We start from the raw sequence: 26,311 nt of genomic DNA, 5'->3' as shown, positions 1-26,311 counted from the left end.
CCTTGCTGCCATGTTGTAGCTTGCATATGGTACAACAACACCAGGCCTGAGGATTTTGTAGACCCTTATTACTGGTAATTGTGTTAATGTTGTATCTTGTATTACTGAAATTGTATGTTGCATATCTTGTATTACTGATATCATCTCATTTATGTGTTTAGGAAAAGTACGTTTTTGAGGACATATGAAAATATCATACTACCATCAAATGGTCCTGACTTGTGGCCTAATCCTGGGAATAATGTATTGCCAATCATCCCACCAGCAATGAGGAGGGCTCCTGGAAGACCAAAGAAAAAAAGGGTGAGGGCTGCTGATGAGCCCAGAGATCCACATAAGCTGCAAAGGTTTCAATCAACTGTCTTTTGTGGCAACTGTAGAAGGGCAGGCCACAACATCAGATCATGCAAGGCAAAAACAGCTTCTGATATTGTTATTCCACCAGGAGGGAATAAGGTAATGATTTGCAACAACTAACTTATTAATTTGTTTTAAATTTATTTTCCTTTCCAACTTTTTTTTATTTCAGCTCTGGTTATTTCATGTTTGGAACTAACAGAAACAGAAGAAGAAGACTAAAGAGGCAAGTGGCAGTGGAACAACTGAGGGAGCAACAACTCAGCAACCACCCCTAAACCCAACTAATGGAGCATCTCAGCAACAACCACAGGGAGCATCTCAGCAACCACCTCAAGGAGCACAATTCAATGTTGGTGTCTTGACTCAAGAAGTTCCATCACAGGGAGGAAGCTCAAGAAATGAAGTGGGAACTACATCAAGGACCAAAAAGAGGTCAAGAGCATCATTGAGTGTTGTGGAAACTTAAGACAGTCTCACTTGAAGAAGGCTGCAACATTATGTGTTTTGATTAAGTGGGAACTAGTTAGGCATATTTTGATGTTTTGGTCCCTTTAATTATGATGTTTTGTGAACCTTAGTTATGATGTTGTGGGAACCTTAATTATGTAATTTGTTATGTTCCTAACTTACCTTTGAAGTTTATGAACCTAAATTATGTATTTTGTGGTGTTTTAATTAAGCATGATACCTTTGGAGCTTCAAAGGTTGTGTTAATTAAGTATGATTTGGTTTCTGTGGACATGATTTGGTTTCTGTGAACATGATTTGGTTTCTGTGTTAATTAAGGATGATGTGGTTTCCTTGTTTTGTAACATGCATCAGGATAGATAGCAAGCCATAGCAAAATTAAGGTAATATAGCAACATAGAAACATAGACTTTAGACTAAACTGTGAGAATTCTCATTGCATTAGAATATCAAGTAGCAATTAGGCTACCAATTACATTCCACCATAACCAAGTAGGCTTAATTCCTAACCAGTACATGACATGAGCCCTATTTCCTAAGGTAAATTTTCAGCAACAACATTACAATCACAAGCAGAAAAACTGCACTAAGTCCCCACCCAATGACACAACACCTAGTCAAATAGATCTCCTTCTTCTTATGCACTTCAAGCTTGCGGATTAGCCCAGAAATAACCTTCCTATCACGTACATTGCCTTCCCCATCATACCAATGAAAATATGAGCACAACCTCCTCCCATAAACCTGAAAAGGAAACCCAGAAATATTACAAACATTGTCAATGATATTTTCCAAACTAAGATGAAAAGGAAACCCAGTTTCGATTGTCAAAACTTACTTGATATTTTCCACATCCATAGAATCGCCGGCCAGCATTTTCACCCACCCAACATGTAACTAGTTTCGACTCAGCCCCACAATCGCAAACCCTTGTCGTTCCTCGAACAGACCCATGGGTCATGGAGCTTCCACTTGACATTTGGCTTCCTCTTTCCATCTATCGCAGCAGCGACTTCCTGGGGGGAATCGGTTCTTCAAGCTACTGCTATCGTCTTCTCCCTCGCACCTGTTCTTCAAACTACTGCTATCTTCTTCAAGCTACTGCTTTCTTTTCTCTTCAACAATGGTGAAATTAGGGTTCAAGTTGGGTTCAATTTGGGGGATCGGGTCTTATGAATTGGGGGGGGGGTGATTTTCATGAAAAAATAATTGCTTAAAGAAAATATAATAACACGTGGCCGCCACGTCAATTAATGAAGCCACTTCCGTTTGGTCAACAGACGGAAGCTAACGGAAGGGCTTCGTTAGCACAGTTTTGTAACAAAGGGGAGCTTGACCGCAACTTTTATACACGGGGGGTGCGGATCGCCCATTCTTGAAACATCAGGGGCCCAAACTGGAATTAAGCCTAATTATTTTAAGCTTTTAATCTTAATTTGTATAAATAATTTTCTTTTAAGTAAATTAAAAAGATACTTTCAAAAAAAATTAAAAAGATAAATATCGATAGGTAAAATTGAAAATAAATTACTGATTACAAATATTATAATTTAGTAAAAAAAGATCAATTTTTTTTGTGCTTACAGATATTTTCAGCCCACGAGACTAGTCAAACCCAAGACATTAAATAAAGAATATCAAACATGTACCAAAACCAACCTTTTTCTGTTAATTTTTATTTTTAACTAATGTTTTTTAGTGATTAGCAATGCCCTAATTAAAATACGAATAAGTTATATATATATATGGACATAAAATGTCCATAGATTTTTTTCTAGAAACAAAAAATTGTGTGTGGAAGTCATATCTTGCGCTCGATTGCAAAAGAAGACATTCAACTTTACTTTATTATAGACTTCATTTCAAAAAAAACTTTATTATAGACTCCACGAGAGCAACAACTTGAATTGATTTATAGTCGGTAATTGTGGCTTTAATCATAATCAAATGCTCTCTCTAACCTCTCTATCAAGCTTAGTTGTACATTCAGTGTGAATAATTATAAATAGCTACTCTAGAGTTTCCTTCATTGGGTCGTATCCCTCTCAATATGTGTTGCGAATATCATAGGACGATTTCAGAATTTTTCAAAGGAGAGTTATGGTGACCATTCGATCAATGGTTATACCATAACTCACTTTTGGGGAAATTCTTAGAGAGGTTAGAGGGGTTAGATTTACCTTAGGCTCTTATATCTTTCTGTGTACATTTTATAGTATAAGTTTGTTAAGTTGAATATGAAAATGAAACAAGTCATGAAAACAGATTAAATGACTTGTTAGAAGTCCCACATTGGCTAGAGATAGAGCATAGATAGCCTTTATAAGGGTAGTGCAAACCTCAACTCTTGAGCTAGCTTTTGTGGTTGAGTATAGGCCTCCCAATTTCTAATATGGTATCAGAGCCTATCCTAGATCCATTTGTTGTGGAGACTTCCCATATTCGGGGCACCTGTTGTTGTTGATCCCACGTTCCAGGTTGTTCAGTCCTGGACGTGAGGGGGTGTGTTAGAAGTCCCACATTGGCTAGAGATAGAGCATAGATAGCCTTTATAAGGGTAGTGCAAACCCCAACTCTTGAGCTAGCTTTTGTGGTTGAGTATAGGCCTCCCAATTTCTAATATAGTATCAGAGCCTATCCTAGATCCATTTGTTGTGGAGACTTCCCATATTCGGGGCACCTGTTGTTGTTGATCCCACGTTCCAGGTTGTTCAGTCCTAGACGTGAGGGGGTGTGTTAGAAGTCCCACATTGGCTAGACATAGAGCATAGATAGCCTTTATAAGGGTAGTGCAAACCTCAACTCTTGAGCTAGCTTTTGTGGTTGAGTATAGGCCTCCCAATTTCTAATATGAGTAACATCTTATTCCAAATTCCATAGTGTTGACTTTTGTCGCATTGTATGAAGTCTTGTAATTAATTTGTTGATTTTTTTTTACTGAAAGGGTTTGCATGAGTTGTGTCACACTTAACAAATTGTATCAATTGAATAAAATAAAAGAATATATTAGACTTTTTAACCTTTATGTATGGAGATGACAAAACACCCTCAAATTAGTGTGTGCTGAAACGAAAAGGAGGTAAGAAAAATCATAAGTCTTCTTCATGCTTTTCTTTTCATAGCAAAAAGTCTTCACACTTGATTCCAAGAAAAAAGATTATTTAGTCAATGAGGACGGAATAGTACGGCAATAGTTTATCCCACAATTTGCAGTTTATTATGTTTGCAATATGAAATCACATGGCTCATCAACCGAGAAATCAATGATTATCCAAAACATTATTTATATCAGATATATATCACTAGTAATACATTATACGCATATATTTTTATTCATACAGTTTTTAGTAATTGATTGAACTTCTTTTATATTTTAAACACCAAATTTGTCGATATTCAACATACTCACATATAATATGAAATAAACCCAGGTTGTTCTTTTCAGCTGCTTAGATAGCATTACTATATCATTTTCCACCTTTATTAAAAAGGCCAAGAATGAAAGAATAAAAAAATGTTTGAAATTTTAATGATGGCTGCAGCGGCCAGCAGATAGAGACGCCATGGTACATGATCCGTACCTAGCTGCCTCTCATAGTCTCATATCAAATCGGAGGTGCACTGTCATTTTTTTTATGAGAATTAATTTAAATTTTATGATGCATTAATTAATTTTTCATAAGAATACTCATTTATTTAAATTCTATTTTTCTCCTAATAAGAAGAAGTCGAAAAGAAACAACAATTACTTTGCATTGTCCATGCATATTGAGACTAAATGATGAACGAAGGTGGAATCCTTCAAATACGATGAGGTGTGCCTTCTCCGGATACTAAGCAAGCATGTTAACTAATCAATCGCATTAGTTCTCGATCTCGCGAGGGATATGAGCCACTGATGTCTGTCAATTCCGAGTGAGAAGTCCTAATCTGCAAGATGACTTCCTTATCCTAAAAATTAGAGACATCCACATTCCCCTAGAGAAATTTCACTACTTGTAAGCAATCAGATGCACACGTGATATCTCCATGGCCATGCTCGAAAGCAAGCTTTAAACCCATCTCTACGGCTGGTAGCTCGGTGAGGAAAGCACTAATGTAATAGTTACAAGCACCACAAATCCACGACCCAAAATGATCGGGAGAAACCGACCAAGACAATCCGGGAATGGGTAGGGAGAGAGGGGAGCGACGAAGCTCTGGTGAAGGCGGGGGGTGGGGGTGGCGAGATGATGGTCTTGACGGTGTTCCGTTGTTCGTCGTGCCTGGGAGGGGTCCCTACGGTGACACTTCGATGCTCAAGTTAGAACGCGGGTTAAGGGAATGAGAAATGAGATAGATTAATGTGTGTACCTTAAGTTCTCCATGCCTTGACTTTTATAGAGTTTGAGAGTGCGCGGTTTCAAGGCGGTCATGAATGCGTAGTACATCCTCGAGCTTCGTGCCTTTGTCTCGGTTGCTGGCCCATAATGACTTGTTGATCGGTCGGGGTTGATCGTCCCTGTAATTATTTGGATGAGGAGACAACATGATCGACCCGGAGATGATCGGCTGGAGCGTATCCCATAACTGTAGTCCCTTAGCTCTGATCCACAAGAATTGTGGAGCTTGAACTAATAGAGTTGGAGTTCCGAGTCGGAAACTATGTTTTGTCGGGTGAGGAGACGACTATTGGGGTTGATTGCAATGTAAGTCTCACATTGCTAATTAATGAAGGAGAAAAAAGATCAAGAAAAGCTATCGGAGAAGTCCCACATTGCTTAGATTAGTAAGGGGTGGGAGAGTCCAATGCTATATATAGGGATCTTAAGCTCCTTGTTTCAACACACCAAAGATGTAGCACTTGAAAACACTTTAAGTTTATATTTGTGTTTTCTTTTTTCTCTTATGCTATTGTTTTATAGATGGCTTTAGAGTCGTGCTGTTGAGCCTCCAGCTCCTACTTCCTGGGCTTGGAATTGGTCGGTGGTGGTGCCTGAGAAGATGCGTGTGTTTGAGTGGCAAGCGTTGCATGAGTCTCTCCCGGTGGCGACGGTGCTTAGTCATCGTGGGGTTTCTCTCTCTGTTATGTGTAGATTGTGCAATAGCTTCCCGGAAACACAACTTCATTGTCTGCGTGATTGTGACGGTGCCCGTCAAGTTTGGGATAATTTGGCGATGTTCCTCGCGCCTGGCTTCTTCTCGTCTTCTTCCATGGAGGGTTGGCTTTCCTCGGTTCCTCATGCGGAGGTGGTGGCCCTTCTGGTTCATGCTTGGTTCTTGTGGTGTCGGCGCTGTAAGCTGGTTTTTACCCAGCTTTGTGAGCCCTGGCAAGTGGTGCTCCAGCACGCGGCAGGTGTCTTGAAGGTTCTGCGAGCGAAGAATGCCAGTTCCTCCTCCACTGCTGTGCCCCGATGGGTGGCTTGGCGTGCTCCACCAGACGGGTGGGTGGCGCTGATCGTTGATGGTTCTTCTCTCGGGAATCCTGGGAGGGCGGGTGCAGGTGGGGTGGTGCGCGATTCAGCTGGGGTTTGGAACTTTGGTTTCTCAGCGTTTGTGGGGGTCGCGGAAATCCTCAAGGCTGAGCTTTTGGCTATCCTCTACGGGCTCCGGCTTTGTTGGGGGCGTGGGTTCCGGCGCATCGTTGTTTTTTCCGATTCTCAGCTAGCATTGTCCTTGCTGGAGCATGAGTGTGGCCGTTACCAGGCTTATGCTGCTTTGTGTGCTTTAATTCAGAGTCTGCGTGAGCGTAGTTGGGTGGTGCGCTTCGAGCATATTCTTCGTGAAGGCAACGCGATCGCAGATTTGCTAGCCAAGGATGGTGCTCGTGGGGATAGTCGTTTGACGTGCTTGGAAGCTAACTCTATGGAAGCTGCTTCTCTCCTGACGGAAGACTACCGTGGCACTCTCTTCTTGAGGCGCTAGTGGTGTAGTCCTTTTGTTTTTCTTTTAGCAGTTGTATACCAAAAAAAGAGTATTGTGAGATGTAGTTCAAATATTTACTTTGAAGAGTGTGGGTGTACTGGGGTTATGGGGTGGTGGAGAGTGAATTCTATGTGTTGTAACAATTTTCACATGGTGTTTATTCTCTAGTTGTTGGTTTTGACAACGGTTGTGGTTTTTTGAATTTTTTTTAATATTGTAAAAAAAAAATATTTGTCAAAATATGGTCGACAAATATGGTCTTTCAAAAAATATTTGCCAAAGTATAGTAGTTTTGGCCAAGTAGGAGGGTGGGACGCGTGCTGCAGACCAACGTGGGGAACATGATTTGACCAATCTCTGAAAACTCTTGGAATTAAGCGTTTAAAGAAGAAGAGAGACTTCTAGGTTCAGGCGTCTTTGACCACCTGTGTTCCCTATGCCTCGGCTGCTGGGTTCGACAAGACAAGGGCTAAAAGCTCCTGAAACGAGGCGCTGACACTGTAAGAAAGACGCCTGAAATGAGGCGGCTTTCTAATAAAGGAGACTTCTAGGTTCAGGCGTCTTTGACCACGTGTGTTCCCTATGCCTCAGCTGCTGGGTTCGACAAGACAAGGGCTAAAAGCTCCTGAAACGAGGCTCTGACACTGTAAGGAAGACGCCTGAAATGAGGCGGCTTTCTCAGAAGGAATCTCACAGGGAATCTCGCGTGGGAATCTCGCCTGTTCCCCATGTGCTGACATCATGACCGCTTGGCAGTAGGAGTCTTCCTTGAAACTTAAACGCTTCACAGTAGGAGTCTTTGGGCCATTAAATTCTACCCACAACCCACACGCAAATAACCCTCTCTTTCGTCTCTACCCACCTTCATACTATATTTACAATCAGATTTTTGCCAAGTACCAAATCCTTCTCTTTTCCTCCAGTTTTTTTCAAGCACCTGATCATACTATATTATTTTGTTGGTTCTATTTTGGTTCCCCTCTGTAAGTTCTCTTTTCTTAATGTCCTCCTTTTTTTTTCCCTAAAGCTCTTAATGCCCTCTTAAGTTTCATAATATACTACTTCTCAATGCCCACATTGAATAATAAATTGTTTAGCTTACATGATGTTTACTACCCTTGCACTATTATATTTTGAAGTAAAAAATATAATACTTTCATGTGTGCATCATGGTGATATTCAAACTTTAATTCAAGTTGATAAACTTCAATAAAGAATAACGAAGATTAATATTTTGTTACATTACATTGTTGTTATTTTTTAATTTTTAATTTTAATGACTAATTAAAAATTCTCTTATTTGTCTATCCTTCAAATTTTTCGTGTAGGCATTGCAAAAAATGGCTGAAGAATCAATTATTCATCCTGGACCATATAATCTTTCACTATTGAATAAGCAACATGTACATGTTTCTGAATTTGTTTGGAGTGGGGAAAATAGACTGTTACGAGCGAGACGTGCACGAGACTCTCGGTCGGACAAGTTGATAAGCACTGTGCCGAATCCAATTATACCACTCCTCCAAACTGCCGGACTTTACTATGTTGCTTGTGTTAAGGATGTAAGCCTAAATCATGGGTTGATATCTGCTTTGGTCGAGAGATGGAGACCGGAAACCCACACGTTTCACCTTCCGGTGGGGGAGTGCACCATAACATTGCAAGATGTTGCACTCCAACTTGGGTTGAGGATTGACGGTCGGTCAGTGACCGGGGTGACAACTCATGATGATTGGAGGGCTCTTGCTTACGAGCTACTTGGAAAGACTCCTAATGAAAGTGATATGAAAGGGAGTCGACTAAAAATGTCTTGGTTGAATGAAAATTTTAGTAATGTGGGGGATTTTGTTCAGGATATGACATCCTTGACGCGCTACACACGCGCGTACATATTACGTTTGTTTGGGGGTCTTATGTTTCCTGACAGCTCCGGTTCGCTTGTATCTTTGAGATATTTGCCGTTGCTACGAAACTTTAGCTACAGTTGGGGGTCTGCAGTGTTGGCCCATTTGTACAAATCTCTTTGTAGTGCGACAGATGTTGAGAAAAAGGAACTTACTGGGTGCAATTTGCTAGTTCAGCTTTGGGCTTATGACCGAATTCGTGGAATCGGTATGGAAGAGGATGCCCTTGTAATTGTTCCGAACCAACCTCTTGGAGCTAGGTATGGTTGATCTTACAATAAAAAATTTAAACACTTTAATTTTAAATGGTTACATTGTATTTGTTACATTTTCAACAGGTGGAAGAAAGAGATAACTTGTCCAAGTTATCCACTCCAGTGGTACCGCAGGAAACTGGATACACTGCGCGAATCAGAAGTAAGTTACTATTTTTCAATATAGCGATGTGTGCATAGTATTACTTATGAATAATTGTGCATAGTATCACTTACATTGTATTTGTTACATTTTTGTGTAGTTTGTTTGGCAACTATATCCAGAGCATGTCCTCGGTCTTCTCCCTCCTCAGTGTGTCCAGGATAGAGCTTTGTGGAAAGTTGTGGTGCCTTTACTAAACATGGAAGTTTAAATCAATAACAATAAACTCAACAAAAAAAACACATGAAGAGAGATAAGTATTTTAAACACACCTTGTGGAATTGGGGGTGCAGGTGCCATCGGTTGAATTGGGTGTGCAGGTGCCATCGGTGGAATTGGGGATGCGTGTGTCATCGGTGAAATTGGGGATGCATGTGCTATCGGTGGTTGGTCATTAGAATCAAAGTCACCTTCTATGTCTGTGTCTGATGACTCTCCATTTGGAATTTGACCTTCCGCTCGTTCATCTTCATCTTCTGAATAATAAGCGTCTGGATGCACTTCATAATCGTTGTGGTAATCATCACCATCGTCACCCAAGTTAACATTGGTATCAACATTGTCATGTGTTGATCCATCCCCTGTCTCGCCCATTTGTCTAACACCTTCATTAGTCAATGTTTGCGGTGTAAGCATGGGATATGTGTGGATAGGGGCTGATGAACTTCCAACCTCATCAATATCAACGTACAACTCCAAGATATTCATCGAAGCTTGTTGACTGAAGGCGTTGATCATGCATGCTACATCTTCATCGTCGGATACTTGAGCACCTAAAAAATACTTTGGATTTTGTGACATCAAAATTCTACAAGTTACACCAGAAATTACCTTATTGCATTCAAGCTTCAACTTGCTATGAATTCTTTGCTTCAGGTTATCCATACTCATTTTCCGTTTGAGGTGCATGGTTCTCTTCTGACCTTCGAACGTCAGACCTTCATTGCCTTCAAATTTTCTACCATTGTAGTAGACAAAAGCAACAATATGATTCATAGTGTTGGACATGAAGAATCACAACGACTTGAAAAAAAAAATGAAGAAGGAAGTAGAAAATCGTAGAAGGGAGAAGAAAATGGTTAGTGAAGTGTGAAATTTTCGAATATGGAGGTCTGGTATTTATACAGTGCAAAACGTGTAGCTGTAGGCGTTCTACGTAAGACTCCTGAGCTAAGGAGTTTATGGTACACATGAGACTCCTGGAATGAGGAGACTGATTTGACAAGAGGACTCCTCACATGGGGAGTCTTTATTCCATTCCTAACCACCCAACGTCATTAACGCTATTGACGAGTTTAAACTGAACTCCTCATGTGAGGAGTCTTTCCTGCAGTGATGACTCCTAGGTCTAGGAGTCTCTTTCATACTAGAGACGCCTCAAAATAAGAGCTTGACTTGAAAGCTAAACTTCTCATATGAGGAGTCTTCATCAGAACCCCAACTACCCCACCAACCGGAGTCAAGGTAATAATGATGATATTATTGACTGTGAAAGCTCCTAGTTTTGAGCGTTTTTATGATGAATTGGACGCCCCAAATCAGGAGTCTTCACAAAAGCTGACCCCACTTGGCCAAAAGTACTATACTTTGACAAATATTTTTCGAAAAACAATATTTTGACAAATATTTTTTTTTTACAATATTAAAAAAAAAAATTCTGGTTTTTTTCTCCGATTTTGGAGTTTCCACGTTATATTCTTGTGTTGTTGATTGCGCTCCTGATTTATTTTACTTCTTCAGCGCTGTTATTTCCTAACAGCGGCGCGATCGACCCGGGGGTGATCGACTAAAGCATCTCCCAGAACAGTAGTCTTCTAGCTCTGGTCCACAAGAATTGTGGAGCTTGAGCTAATAGAGTTGGAGTTCTAAGTTGGAAGCTGTGTTTTGTCGGATGAGGAGACGGCGCGATCAACTTAGGGATGATCGACTTGACTTGAGCGTCTCACAAAACACAAAACAATCTCACAAAACCGTACCCCAACCCATTCGGCAATGCACCGCATTGTAAGTTGTAACAGTCGTCGACGAACAACAAAACTATAACCGAAGGGACCCAAAGCACCTGCCCCAGGATCAACCCGCATTGTGGCTGCTAACGATGCAGTTAAAAAAAATGAATCATGAGTAATTTTGAAAAGCTTATATAAATTAAAAAATAAATATAATATTACTAACTATACTAATTTATGTGTACAATCATAAGGTCCATGTAACGGCATAAACTACCCGGTATTCGCGGTTAGTTGAGGACAGATCAGGAGTATTCTTTTGTTTGGTTAAACAAATCAGAAGTATATATGTTCTTACAAATTATGTGTAAGTATATAGACACTATGTTGGGTGCAATTCAGATATAACTAGTGTTTTTTTACCCGTGCGTTGCACGGGGAATTTGTCTGTCATATTTGATACGTCAATCAATACCTTGTTTTTTTAAAATATAATATACAGCAAATGAAATAAAAGAGACGTGGACAAAAAGTCTTAAATTGAAACTCTTATTGCATAGATTGAAATTTGTACAATTGCTTAACCAAATATCTAATTATGCAAAATATATCAAGAGCTGGTTTACTGATGCTAATAAATAATAGCTGATTTAATCTACCGTGAAAAAAAAAGAGAAAAGATTGTTCATGAGCGTGATTATGCGTGTTCATTTTCACACATTAAAATAAACTAATCTTAATTCAAATCAACAGAAACTCGTTTCACATTCTTCATGAACATGAAGACAATAACACAAATCATGGATATAAGGAATCACCAATAAATCATTCAAAACACATATTAATCTTTAAAAAAATGTGATAGTAGCACAAATCAGAATTATTAAAGATAAATCATAAAGTATGACATTATTGTGTTTATACCAAGTCATCCAATCCAAGTTTGAGTCAATATTGCAGGGTCCCTTCAGTTTGTACTATTCTTTTATGTCATGTTTTTACATTAATATTTACTCCTTAATTATTATAAAACTAAGAAAATTACTAAAATTAAGTTCACACTATTGCAGGGTCCCTTCAGTTTGTACTATTCTTTTACTATTAAGATCACACTAAAATACTTTTCATTTAAAATTTTCATCCCGCGTGTGAGAGTTTTCTTACCTATAATTTTAACATAAGTAAATATAAACTATATATTATAATCCTTGTACAAAATATTCCCATAATCAAATTCTAATCCTTCCAATAATATATTTGTTGTCGAAAAAGTAAATGATCCTGAAATGTTTACAAAAGAAAAATGATATTTAATTGTACGCATTAGTTAAATATTTTTTGCATTTCCTTTAAGTGCGTAGACAACAATATAAAAGTAAATATATTAATAAATTCCACTAAAATTAATTTAAGAACACCAATAAAAAACACTTCAATATTCAAAATCATTAAAATAGAAACAGAAATACAGTTTGATATCAGAGCCTAAAAAAGCTTGAAGTCTTATACGACCAATCCTAAAACCACTTGAAACACATTAAATATTCTCCTTGTTATACTTATACTACCAATCATGTAAGTACCTATAACTTGAAACGCATCAAATATTCTCCTCGTTATACATGCCTCATTTTCCTTCCCATATTTGTCATATAGCTTACTGTACCTGGCAAAGGAGAGAGCATGATAGCTTTAACAAATCCCAGACATGAAACAGATCTGGTTCAACAGATCTGGTGACAACCCAATCAACATCATGTTTTCACACTTGAGTAATATATTGCTGATGTAAGCTCACAACTCCAATTATAATCTGCAATAAAAGTCCTATGGGTCAGAGTTCAATGTAAAGCAACTTAAAACTAAAACCTAGCAAAAAGATCAATTGCTTTATAGTTGACAATATGGTGTGGGGGAATTTCCGACTATACTTGGATTGAGTTTTTTGGTGTTGATGGGAAAGGAAGGCATGGGAATCCCCTGCGAGATTAGCTTCAAGGTTATCCCTGAGGAGGATCTGTGCAATAAAATCATAGAGCAGAGCAGTATATAATGTCAGTTCGACAGCATGAGAGAACTACTTCTTGAATGTATGATTAACTTCTCAGTTCCCTTTGGTATCCATGACAAAATCCAGATTTCAAGATGCAATGTAGAGGTGCGTGGAGAATGAAAAGAGAGAAACATTAGAATGTGTAATTGTAGCAAGCGCATTTGATGCATTAGGATGATCTCATCCAACCAAACCAAAAACATTTCTTCTAGTATGCAAAGCAAGAGTATTTGGCCTAAAAAGAAATCAAAATCAATAGAGGTGATTATTTCTTCTAATATTTCTTCAGATTTCAATATGCTTTCCTTAAACTTAATGTGAATAAATAAATCGATAAGGCTCCCTCTCCTTCCTCCTATCTTTTATTTGGTTTTTATTGTAGAACAAAACTCAACCAAGCCACTCAAGAAAAACAAAAAAAATTAGGTGCAAAATATATCAGAAAGTATGAAAAGGGCAGAAAACCTTACATGTTATTTTCACACTTGAAAAATGACCCTCTCCAATCTGTTTACCAACAAAAAAGTGGAAAGAATGTCTCACCATCTCAAACAGTTTGTCACATCTCCTCTGAATCCAGTTATCCTATCCTCAACATCTGTAGTGTATTTACATAATGACGCTAAAAGCAACTTTCATCAACTCCAAAATATTGATGGAGAAGGTTTGACCAAACATTGTCTAATGTAATTCTTTGCTCTATTCTTTACATATATGCATCAAATGTATAAAAGGATTTACATGTTATGCAATATTCTAATTTATCTAGCAAACACTACCTCAATTATAGATCAGTTCTGTGCATGCTTAAACAGGTAGCAAGCATCATGAATCAGAAGTTATCATCTCACAATAAACCCAAAAAACATGAACAATCTAACTACAAAGTTTGATGAAGGCTTATCTCTCTGAGCAGACAATGTCAGGCTTTGTTAACAATGTCAAAGCAGAGGTAGATATGTTGCTCTACTACTCAAAAAAATTAAGAGAAGAGCCAGTGCTACCATGTCCTTACCTGCTCCATAATAACAAAGAGCTATAGCATGCTACCTTTCTCTTTTACTGATACTCCCAGGGAGCAACGATCCATTGATGAAGGAGTACTCACCATTGAGATAAAGTAGCTTCACGTGGAGCAGTATTTTACTTTTTGTATCTAATCTAAAACCTAAAGCAAACAGATTACTATAGATTTGCTGGAAACTAAATAAAAAGTAGATTACTAACTGATAAAATCTAATATATTACAACAACAACAACTTATAGATTTTAGATTAGATTTGCTTAAGACTTTAGATATTAGAATAGATTTAATATTCTAAACTTTTAAATCTGAATATATGAAACCAACATAAAAGACCAAAACCAGATACGGTGTTTGAGAAGAGAAAAAGAAACCTCTTCTATTGCAGCTCGTGCAGCTTCTCCTTCCTTTTCTCTTTGTTGCCTCAATTCTTCCTCAGCCCTCATTCTTGCAGCAGCTTTAACAGTTTTGATTTGACCTTCAATTCTACCTCGCTTTGTTATGCAGCATGCCATGAACTATTGTAATCAAAACTAAGTTACAGTTCACATTACCCAACAAATCACTTCAAAGTATAATAAACCATAAAAGTCCATGCAATATGGGCCCAAATCAAATTAGCTAAGTACTTGAAAATGAGAAGCTAAGTCTATTAGGGAGAAAACTGCGGTCAATATACCACCAGTTCTCATCTCAATTCCTACCAATCCACAATCATATAATACTTCAAATATTCCAAATAAATAGTATGAGTTTAATCAGGTGCTCCAAGAGAGTCTTTGGTACACATTGCATGGCACATTTTATTAAAGATTAAACAAAAAAATTACATAGATGATTGCGTATTGCATATAGATAGTATGTGCAGTTAATGTGATGTTCATCACTACAAAACTGATCTTTTGAGTTTCAAGTAGTAGTTGTAAAGTGCAGTGCTAAGTGCTAACCCTAAAAACCTATATATAAAAAATGGGGTGAAAAGATTTACATTTTTTGTTGCAGCACTGAAAGCTTCTCGATGTGGGATCTGAGGATTTGCTGCTTTGATCCGCTGTATCTCCCCTCTGACAATCACATCAAATCAACCATATATGTTATACGTGTCATAGTACTAAGAAAGTAAATAGAGTAAGAGAAATAGAGAATGTAATAGTGCAATCTGTGTTGTTGTAGTGAAAAAAAACAAAGTCAAAAAATCCACATCTCTCCAGAAATCTAAACTCACTTCATGAAACGATATTAAGCAGATGGGAGACAGTGCTTCTTCTCAGGTGCTGCAAAAAGAATAATCAATTTACAAATAAGGACACACATGAATATTGTTGGGAACTGAGAAAGAAAATCATTTGTAGAGGGAGTTCTGAGTAATCAATAATACAAAGTTGTAAGGTAAAAAACTCATCTCAGAGCATTTGGTGAACTCACCACATCTCTTGCAATGAAAGAAGTTATCCTTGCCTCCAATTCTGAAAAAGCAATTATATAGAGAAGATGATGATCAAATTCTGTTAAAGCAATGTGGAGTAGGAAATATAACAATTAGAAAACTGATTGAGGATCTTTACCTGCAGATGCCATATTCATCACAGTGGTATTGGTTTTTTGAAATCTGAAAGATTGAACAACTTCTTAATACAATATTCCAAAATATGCCACTCTCATAAATCATAATTGATTTTGACTTCGAAATCAATTGTAAGAGAATTTTCAAACATCCACGAAGAAGGAAACATAACTCAATTTCTATCTCGCGAGAGAACTTACATCATCATCAAAGAATTTGCATGTAGCACAAAAGTACTTGCCCATGCATACTCCACAGTTTATGCAGTACTGCTGAACCTGCAGGTAGCATGATAAACAATCAACACATCAGAAAATGCAAGTAATATATTACCATTTTTATTAATCAGCAATAAAATGTCACATAATGATTATATGGTTAAGTTTTAAGAAAGCAGAAACACATGACATAATCGCTGTCTCTGCTGCTGCTACTGTCATGGTCATGGCCATGCTCGTGCTTCTTCTTCTTCTTGTCGTGCAACCTGCATATAGCAAAGGAAGCTTGTTAGTATTTCCTGTAGTCAGCTCAAAGAATTAGAAAGAAAGGAAGAGAGAATCATGAAAAAACTAACAAAACACAGTGCATTGAGCTATGCAATAAATAAAAAAGAAACAAAAGAAGCATTTAAGAATTAAGATCATAACAATAACATAATAAACACCTAAAACTATGAAAGGAACAGAGCTGTCACTCACAATTTTCAAGGAGGTTCTGAGTTCCCAAGCACGGGCAGAGGCTGAACCAACTCCTCCCATGTCAGGGTATTGAACCCCTACCGCCACAGTGTTCTCGGGATTCTCTATTGGTCCCATTCCTCTTGAACTTGAACCTGGTCCAGATCTTGATGATTGCTTGGAAGAGTCAGAAAACTTCAGCACCATGTCCTTCAATTGCATATGCAGAAAGAAAGAAATAAAAAAATGAAACTAACACCATTTGCATGGATCTATCTAGGGTACATTACAATGAAGATGTTCTTTACTAATGCATACAGGGATGATATGAAGTACGATTTACATCAATCAATCAATTAAACAGATTGTATTTGCATCTCATGACAATGTAAAAATGTGTAGGAAAACTCATAGAACCAAACAGATGTGCCTGAAGTTTATGTGTATGTAGAACAGAAAATGCACTCAGTTAAGCAAATTCGTTCAGGAACTTCATCGAACATGTAGTATGCACCGAAGATATGATAAAAGTGTGGAGAAAATTCATTCACTTATGTCATCGATCATGTTATATGCTTGCAATGAAGCAGCATGAAGTAAAAAGGAGAGAGGGATAGAGTGACTCAGAGAAAGAGAGAACGCGAGTGGTCTGATGCGCTTATCAGAATCAGTTCTGGTTCTCTCCTTGACGTTGAGCTTCCTGACGGTGTGACCTGCTAAAGCGGACCAGAAACGTGCGAGCTCGTATCGCCATTTCCTCACCCGACGCCAAAACACGCAGCCACTCCCGCTCCTTTCCTGTCTTCATCTCCTCTTCCCTTGTGGTGTCTTCACTCCTTTCATCCTTACTCTCTCAAGTCGAAGAAAAGTGAACCTTGACATCAAGAATGGCCGAAACAGAGTGAGTGAATGAGTTTCAGACTAACAGTGGAAGCAGAAAAGGCAATAACATGATAAGAGGAGTACCTGGAGTTAGGGTTTGGGCGCAGATGAGCGATGAATTGCAGAAACAAAGTCAGAGGAAGAAGAAGAAGATTTCAGATTAGAATCCGAAAGCATCATCTCTGCTTCTCGGTTTTCTCCACCGTGCACAACCTTAAGTCAGGTTCACCGATGAGCAGTCAATGAGAAGAGGTGAGAGGAGCCGCGCAATTGAAAGAGGAGGAGGAAGAGCTTGGAGAAATCAGGGCACATGTGGAAAAAATTTAACCGTGCAAGAAAGAGTGTTGAAGAAGAACGGTGAACGTATGAATTAAGCTTGGTGGCGTTAGGGTTTGGGCGTAGAGAGAAACAAAGTCACAGGAGGAAGAAGAAGATTTCAGATTAGATTATTAGAATAATACGTTGATGGTGAGCGGCGCAAATTGAAAGAGGAGGAGGAAGAGTTTAGGTTTAGCACGTGTAAAATATCAGGAGAAATAAGGTAAGGGCAAATAGGGCCAAGGTGGAAAAGCTGACGTGTAAATTATTAAATGAGAATTAATAGGTGGAAAAGCTGACGTGTAAATAATTAAGTTAGAATTAATCTCGGAGCGACACGTCACTAACTTGGCCTGTGAGAGCGACACGTCATGCTAGAAGTTGTTCTTTTATAATATATATAGATATAGTCAGTATTTTAACCCACCCATAATGCATAGAGTACATAGTTTTTTTTTTGGTACATAGTTATTTCCACGGGATTAATACCAACAATGTAAAATGAAATTACACAATCATCCATTATAATTCGTCAATTTACATATAAATTAAACTCATGACCCAAACTAATGTTTTCAAATAGAGAAAAAGTTCGATGCATCGATGGTGTAAAGTTTTTTTACACCGTCAACCAATCAGATTTTAAGGATTTGAGAATATCTCTCTTTTCATTTAATTTCTTTAATTGACATGTCACATCCTTGAAATCTAATTGGTTGACGGTGTAAAAAATCTTTACACCGTCGGTGCATCAAAATTAAACTCTTTCAAATATAACTTATATTTTACACCTCAAATAAAAAAGTAAATTAATATGTAATCTTAGAGTATAAAATATTAAAGGGCCGGGTTAAAAATATTTTTGGTCTTTAACTTGTGCACTCTAATCTAAAATGATATTTGTAAAAGAATTCACAATTTTAGTGCACCGAATTTTTTTTTTCTTCATCGGAAAATAGACAGAAATAACAACTAAGGAACTGAAACTGGAATCACTAAGGATTCCCTAAGGATAATAGTTTCCAAGTCAGGGAAGGGTTTATCCAACGTGGTGAACCTCTGCTCATCCTCACTAGATGCGTGGCGAGCCATACAATCTGCTGCTGTATTACACTCTCTTGGAATTATCTCCACCTGTAACACCCCGATTTCGGTGGCGTCACTTTAGTAACCAAAAATAAACTTAATGCGGAAAAACGTGAATATATTTTTTTTTTCGATAGTAATAATAACTAAGACAAGAATGAATTAAATAAAACTCTAATGCGAAGGAAAATCAGAAACTAATATACAATAATAATTACAGTCCCCGCTGTAAGTAGCTAACCACATCACGAGTAAACCTTCAGTGACGGGAAGTAAGAAAGTAGCGTCCGTAGGCAAAATATACAAACCAAAAGAAAGGTCAAGTGTTCGCAGCACTATCCCTAAAAAATGAGAATAAGCTGGCCCATCGGCCTAAAACAAGACCTTCTAAGTCCAACCAACTCTCTGTGATCCCCGTAAAGAAACCACACAAAAAGTTATAGGTGGGAAACTACCCTGTTCCCAAAGAAAAACAAATGATGTTCAGAGCTAAGACTCTACTCCTAAACTAATGCCATCTCGAGGAGCTCACACTAACACTCAATCCTACATGCTAACATGATCGTCGTCCGAATTCAAAATCCAGAACGACCAAGTCTATGTACACCATCCGTCCTCCTCTTGCTACCGCGATGCGCTCCGGTTCCAGCATCTCAACTCTAGTTCCCCCCGAAGGGTGAACCATCATGATCTAGTCCGCCATGGACATCTGACAAAGGGCGTTTGTCCGCCAAAGCACACACAGAAGACGCGAGGGTCAACTCCAAAGAATTACTTAAATAATAAGCCCAATAGGTACAGATAATAAATAGCCACTTAGGCTTATAGCTAGAGATGACATCCTAGGGTTGCATATTTCACAATAACATAAACGACATTAAAAACACTTAACATGTTCCAAATAGGATTAACAAGTATCAAAACACACTCATCAACTAAGTCAGTATGCATGTTGCATGAAATGATATGCAGGTTAACCCAGTCAACCAATATGCAATCCGGAACGGATGGACATCAACGGATCAGCCCTAACACCAGCCACGGTGGGACCATTTCGGCCCGCGTGCCTCTTACTCCAACATCAGCGGTAGTCAGATCAGCATAAAGCCCGAAGGCCTGCCATTTCGGTCTGCTACTAAGAGTCACCTAGCAGCGCTCTTACGCGGAAATCCTGGTCTTATAACCAATTTTGGAATCCGCCGTGGTCCGGTATCTCGCCGTGTTTAAACCACTTAATGAGTGCATGCAATGCAGTGATTAGCCAAACAACGTCTCCGACCTCACTCGACACGTCGCCACGTGTTCTAGCTAAATTAATGTCTCTAAAAACTTACCCTAAGGTAAAGTCGATTCTGCGACAAAAGACACTTCTTCACATCAACATAGTAACTCATGATGATTCTCCAAATCATCCGACTCATCTCAATCCGATGGTCACAACTGCTCAACGGGCACAGAGTATCACACTCTCGGAAACTAACGGTTTCCCGGACTTATCCCCAGGATAGCCCAACAACACATAGTTGCTCTAACAGCACAAGAGCATCAACATACTCAACACTTCTCAACTTCCTCAACGATTGGATCCGACGACACTTCTCATTTTCCGAAAACTAAGATTTGCATCTGAAGCTTCCTTTCGAGTTTATTATCTTTATTTAAAGATTTAGAGGTTGTTTAATGTCTTATGAGTTTTCTTTTCAAAATAATATCCTTTTTAGTCTTATCGCAAATCCTATAAGTTCTCGGGATCTCCTAATCCCCAAATGACACCAGAGAATGTCTCGATCCATACAACACCATAACAAGGCCCGAATCTCATTCGTCCTATCAAACTTTCTCAAAACTCTCAAATAAAAATCGGCATGACCTGCCCGCTATTCTCACTATACAGAATCTCAGATTTCATTGCAATAGCATAATTACATCATCACAGTCAATCAACATGTCATATATCAACATATTAAGCAATAACCACATAGCACTTAGCATATAAGGCATGCACCACACATCCTAGATTACCCACATAGCTAGGACTGTTCATGGTTCGGTTCTTTGCTTGAACCGAACCGAACCGAACCTGAACCAAAATTTTGGTTTGAGAGAACCGAACCGAACCGATATAGTATGGTTCGAACCGAACCGAACCGGTTTCAAATTTTGGTTAACCAGTTCGGTAAAATATGCATATTTATAGATGGTTCGAACCGAACCGAACCGATATACTATGGTTCGAACCGAACCGAACCTGAATTGGTAGTTGATATTTTGGTTCGGTTACCGAACCGGTTTTTCAATTTAGGTTCGAGTTCGGTTCGGTTCTTAAAGGTTCGGTTCTTGAATGGTTCGGTTTTCGGTTCGGTTCTTGGTTAGCTTCGGTTCTCAGAGAACCATGAACAGTCCTACACATAGCACATAGCATGTAAGTCAATCTCAAAAACATTCAGTAGATGAATCATCTACATTGTTAGCCGAAGCTTCAGAAAACATTTTCCAATCACACACAATCCAGTGCATAAACAGTAAACAATGTCGAAAGCATCGACCCTAAGCATTAACTAGAGATTCAGTGAGATGCCCTCACCTGTAGGTTCTCCAGAATGATCGTCAAACGCTTCCTCACACTCAAAGTGTTGTTCCTCAGGAAACTCTTCAAAAGCACCTTTAGAACAAAATCACAGAAATCAATCAAAATCTATCGGAAACTAAGCTATCAATACTTACTAAGGTTACACGAAGTAATCTATACTCTAAGGTACGATAATCTAGCGCGAAAGACAAGTTTTCGGAAAAGGAAATTTTCCTCCTCCCCCCTAATAGGTTCGGCCACTTTACACAATTAGGAGACTCGATTTTTCTTCGATCAAACTTGGTTCCTATGCTTTCATTAGCCGTAACTAAGGGTATTCTGAACTCGGAAAAATTATCGGATCAAAAACTGTCGCAGGGGTATTTTGGTCATGATTTTTAACTTAGGATTTTAAAAACTGAAATCCCAAAAACTAAATTTTGCAGGGACGTCACCAACGACGTTTATGACAACTAATCCTACTAGCACTAAGCTAAGGCGATAGTTTTCAGCCTAAAGGTTGAAGCTTTACTCCAAAAACTCCAAAAATGGGTATTTTAGGCTAAAATTGATTCCGGCGGAATTCCGGCGACATAACGGAAAATCTAACCCGGCAGAAGTGATCTTGGGCATGTAAGGAAGAGGTTTAGAATCAGAAATGAAAGATTCAGGATAGTTTTGCAAAAACCCATAAACTATCAGCTCAGAAAAGCCTACAGAAAAGCTATGGAAAAAGCGATCAGAGGTAAGGATTAGCGACTATACCTCGAAGCCTTGAAGCAGCAACTGATTGATCGACGATCAAGCAAGTAATGAAGAAAATTCTTCTTCCTTCTTCCTTGGTGAAGCTCGCGGCCTTGAGGAGAGAAAATGGAGGAGTTTTGTGTTTTTTTCTCACTTGTTTGCTATATATAGAAGATGGAAATTCGCGGGAAAATGAAAGTTTCGCGAATCTGATTTTTCCGGCGTCATTCTCCGTGAATCCTAAGATATGTTTTGGCAAAAGAATTCCAAAACTAAAAAGATGTCTCCTTGTATTTTTGGCAACTAATGCATAATCGGTGTAAAACTATTTTACCCGATAAGTTGCTTTTTGCATCGAATGTCGGAATGGAAAACTTCCTTCTGAAGAAAGATTGAAATCATCAAGAGAAATGGGTGTACGCGTGTAGAATCTTCATTTGAAGCTCTGAAAAGAAAAAGTCTTCATTGTCGAGAAATTCTAGGGTTTTGAAATACCAGGGTTTCGGTTTCGGCAAACTTCCGATGATTGGAATCGGACGTTCGTAGATCCTAGAGTTTCGCCTCGAAATGATTTTGATAAATGGAAAAAAGAGAAGTTCTAACATTTCTCTGAAGATTTTTGGAATTAACTTCCATCGTGCCTATAAGTGAAAATTAGCTATATTCTAGAGTTTCTGACCTAGGTTTAAGCGTGTAACGATCGTGCTATAACTTTTATCGATCATGATGCAATCCTTTGACTTTTCCTGAACTTTCTCCTTCATAAATTTATTTCATTTGGTAAACTCTAGTTCAGGTTTCCCTTCACAATACATCAACCCTAATCGTAAATGGAAATCTCTTCCACTTATCCTAAGCTTAAAATCTTGGGTCTTACACCACCTTAACCTCCCAAGCCCGAGCTATCAATCTCACCACCTCCTCAGCCAGTGGCAAAACTGCAAAGTTGCTGGCATCCTGGATGAGGCTAAGCACGTTAGCACAATCCGTTTCGCAGAGGATCTTTCTGTAGCCCAAATTCAAAGCCCATTCGCATGGCTAGAAGCTCAGCATGAATTGCAGAACCTCCTGCCCCTGACCATAAGAAACCTGTCCGCCAACCACCATTCTCATCCCTGATCAAACCGCCGGCACCCATGCGAACCTTCTCCTCCAAGAAGCTGCCATCCACGTTCACTTTGAGCCACCCACTCTCTGGAGGTCGCCATCTGGTACACAGTAAACCCTCAAACCCCCCGGTGTCCAGTCCTGGGAAGTCTGCAAAATCTCATCATGAGCGTGACAAAGACGCCCCCAAGCCTCCTGCAGCGTCCACGGTTTCTCTTCCAGGCACATGTTATTCCGCCATCGCCAGACACTCCAAAGCCCTGCGAGGAACGCTGTGGCATGTCTGCTCCGGGCCAAGGACGAAAGCCACACCTCCACCTCGATGCTAGCAAAAGCTCTCCAAGCCATCGCCCCTAACCGCAACCATAGCTCCCGCGAATGAGGACAGTCCCGCAGGCAATGGAGCAATGTTTCCTCAGGAGCTGAGCACCGGGAGCAAGCTGGGGATTGAGCTATGTGGCAGCGATACCTGTTCTCATTTGTTTGAATTGCATTATTTAAGATCAACCACACAAACAGACGTAACTTCTCCGGAACCTTAAGCTTCCACACCCACTGCCAGTGTTTACCGTCGTGGTTATCATGAATGAGCCCGTTTAGCCACATGTGGCCCTCCCGAGCAGAGTAGCACCCCGTAGGGCTAGGATCCCAAATCCACGCATCAACCTGATTGGGTGCCCGAGACGGATGTACTTGTGAAAAAAGCTCCCTAATCTCAGTTGGCAAGACTGTATACAATCGGTCTAAATTCCAGCTATCATGCTCGATTACATCGATCAACTTCATTTCAGTGTCATCTATGTTCACTAAAGGTATGAGATTTGCAATCCTACCCTTCCCACTCCAGTTTCCATACCAGATAGACGTCTGACCATTCCCCACTCTAAACCTGAATCCCGGCTTCAAAATCTCCTTAGCCTTAAGCATACCTTTCCAAACTGGTGAAGCTGTTTGACGGGTAGTCGCTTGAAGAACATTGGACCCTGGTGTTCCGGACAAATATTTTTGTTGCATCACACGCACCCATAATTTACCTGGTTTATGAATCATACCCCAAATATTTTCCCCAGCAGCGCCGTATTCGTTGCTACCATATCACGGATTCCCAATCCACCATATTCTTTGTCTTGGGTTAGCCCGTTCCAGCTTACTCTATGCCAGCCTCGCTGGTTGCTTCCCTTTGCCCAAATAAAGCTTCTCATAGATTGATTCATTTTAGCTAGCAAACCCCTTGGAAGCCAATATACTTGCATAACAAAAGTCGGAATTGCCGCCATCACCGACTTGACTAGGCACACCCTCCCCGCCATATTTAGCATGCTAGTTTTCCAGGAAGCCAATTTCTTCTGAATGTTATCCAACAAGAAATTAAAAGCTCCTCCTCTCATACTTCCCCCACGCAGAGGGAACCCCAGATACTTCCCCAAATCCCTGACAAACGGAATTGGAGCAATGCTCGAAATTTCATCACGAACTTCTGATCTAACCCCCTTCGAAGTTATAGCTTTTGACTTTTGCATGTTAACCTTCAGCCCTGAACTATCACAAAATGTCTTCAAGGCCAGAGCAACCAGATTGACTTGAGGAATGGTGGCTTGACAGAAAAGGAGCACGTCATCTGCAAAGAAAAGATGAGAGATGGGCGGACCGTTTGGCGACACTCTCACTGGTCTCCAATCTCCACAGTCTACTAACTTCTGAATATGAACAGAAAGCCGTTCCATGCAAAGCACAAAGAGGTAAGGAGACAACGGATCCCCTTGTCTCAAACCACGACCTGGTTTAAAGGGGGGCAATCGGGTTCCATTCCACAAAATAGAGATCTCAGAGGACGTGACACAACACATGATGAGCTCAACCAAGCTACCTGGGAAGCCAAACAAAACGAGAGTCTCCCTTAAAAAGCTCCAAGATACACTGTCATATGCCTTTTCCAAATCTATCTTAAAAGCTAAAGTCCCCTGACGAGCGGAAGAGACATGCATATGATGAATCACCTCCTGCGCCACTAAAGCATTATCCATGGTGCCCCTTCCTGGAAGAAAACTGCTTTGCATATGGCCAATGAGATTATCAAGGAAAGGCCTAATGCGATGGACCAACACATTGGTGATTAGTTTATATGTCACGTTACACAAACTAATAGGCCTGAATTCCTTGACCGTCACTGGGTGATCCACCTTGGGAATTAACACAAGGAGAATCTCCATCAATTTCCTGTCCACCTGTCCGGTAGCAAAAGCTTCTCTAACCACTTTCCACAAGGAATCACCCACCTTCTCCCAGTGCACCGAAAATTTTGTTTGATTGAAAATATCTTTTATGATGTCATAAGTCATTTTAAAAATATTTTTCATTCTTTCACCTGCCCACCTGACAATTCTAGTTAGATATATGTTTCCAAGTGTAACTTTTACATTAGTGTTAGTCTTGGTAATTCTCTTTTATCAAATTTAGTCGAATTATAATATATACATACATCTCGACTTCTTTTTCACCTTCATTTTTATTTATTTCTCTTTTTTTTATCAATTAAATCATATGTCACATCTTTACTTTTTTTCTCATTTTTTTCTATCTCTCTTCATCCACCTCTCCACACCTCATTTTTAAGGTGTGAAGATATGATTATTCAATTAAATCATTTCTCTTTCCTTCTTCTTCTCCTCCTCCTCCTAACTCAACACCCTCTTCCCACACCATGTTTCTTTTTTATGAATTGTGAAATATGTATTCATCCATACAACTCATATACTTGAATGGTTGCATTTTAACAAATATATAATAAGCTCTGATATAATATTAAAATTTAAAAGACATAATTCGAAACCAAAACTTAAAATTAAATTTTTTAAAAAATTAGTTGAAGATGACACATATATATCTCAATTTCATAAAAATGTAGAAGAATCAAATCATATAATAATGAATAGGGGGCTGACATTGAAATTGTTTCACAAGACAAGAGAATATTAACAGTTTTCTGACTTTGTATTAGTTTAAATTAAACTGGAAAACAGTAGGTGGTAGGAGGATCAAGTGGTAACGTGGCTATGTAAGCAGCAGCAGCAAACCCTGACTCTATACGGTACTTACTTTCCTTCCTGTACTTTCATCCACACGTCATTACTCTCTCTTCTTCGTCCTCATCCGTACGTTCATCCTCTACTACACACTATTCTTATTTTACTCTCTTTATTTATTTTTTATTTTTTTTCTCTTCCTTCATCCATCACCACTTTGAAAATTAAACCATTAATTTGTCACCTCCCTCTATATAAATAA

At 39.1% G+C, this 26,311-nt stretch overlaps 2 protein-coding genes and 1 long non-coding RNA gene across 3 annotated transcripts; 1 reads left to right on the top strand and 2 right to left on the bottom strand.

Annotated features, from left to right (window-relative positions):
- Positions 1 to 1,297: 1,297 nt before the first annotated feature.
- LOC130724107 (uncharacterized) lies at positions 1,298 to 1,897 on the bottom strand. The gene is made up of 2 exons (XM_057575280.1): positions 1,667 to 1,897; positions 1,298 to 1,572 (listed from the first exon to the last, which is right to left on the bottom strand). The coding sequence occupies exons 1-2, from the start codon at positions 1,823 to 1,825 to the stop codon at positions 1,357 to 1,359; spliced, it is 375 nt and encodes a 124-aa protein (XP_057431263.1). The 5' UTR covers positions 1,826 to 1,897; the 3' UTR covers positions 1,298 to 1,356.
- Positions 1,898 to 8,072: 6,175 nt separating this feature from the next.
- Positions 8,073 to 9,264, top strand: LOC130725582 (serine/threonine-protein phosphatase 7 long form homolog). Its single transcript, XM_057576800.1, has 3 exons — positions 8,073 to 8,896; positions 8,975 to 9,053; positions 9,154 to 9,264. Exons 1-3 carry the CDS (start codon positions 8,073 to 8,075, stop codon positions 9,262 to 9,264), a joined length of 1,014 nt encoding a protein of 337 aa, XP_057432783.1.
- A 6,571-nt stretch (positions 9,265 to 15,835) lies between these two features.
- On the bottom strand, positions 15,836 to 16,376 carry LOC130722628 (uncharacterized). The gene is made up of 2 exons (XR_009014034.1): positions 16,342 to 16,376; positions 15,836 to 16,127 (listed from the first exon to the last, which is right to left on the bottom strand). It is a non-coding gene; the product is annotated as an uncharacterized LOC130722628 (long non-coding RNA).
- Positions 16,377 to 26,311: the final 9,935 nt, after the last annotated feature.

Source organism: Lotus japonicus, chromosome 6 (assembly GCF_012489685.1).
Source record: "Lotus japonicus ecotype B-129 chromosome 6, LjGifu_v1.2".
Classification (NCBI taxonomy): Eukaryota; Viridiplantae; Streptophyta; class Magnoliopsida; order Fabales; family Fabaceae; genus Lotus; species Lotus japonicus.
Note: the sequence above shows the minus strand (reverse complement) of the source record. Positions and strands in the feature narration are given on the sequence as shown.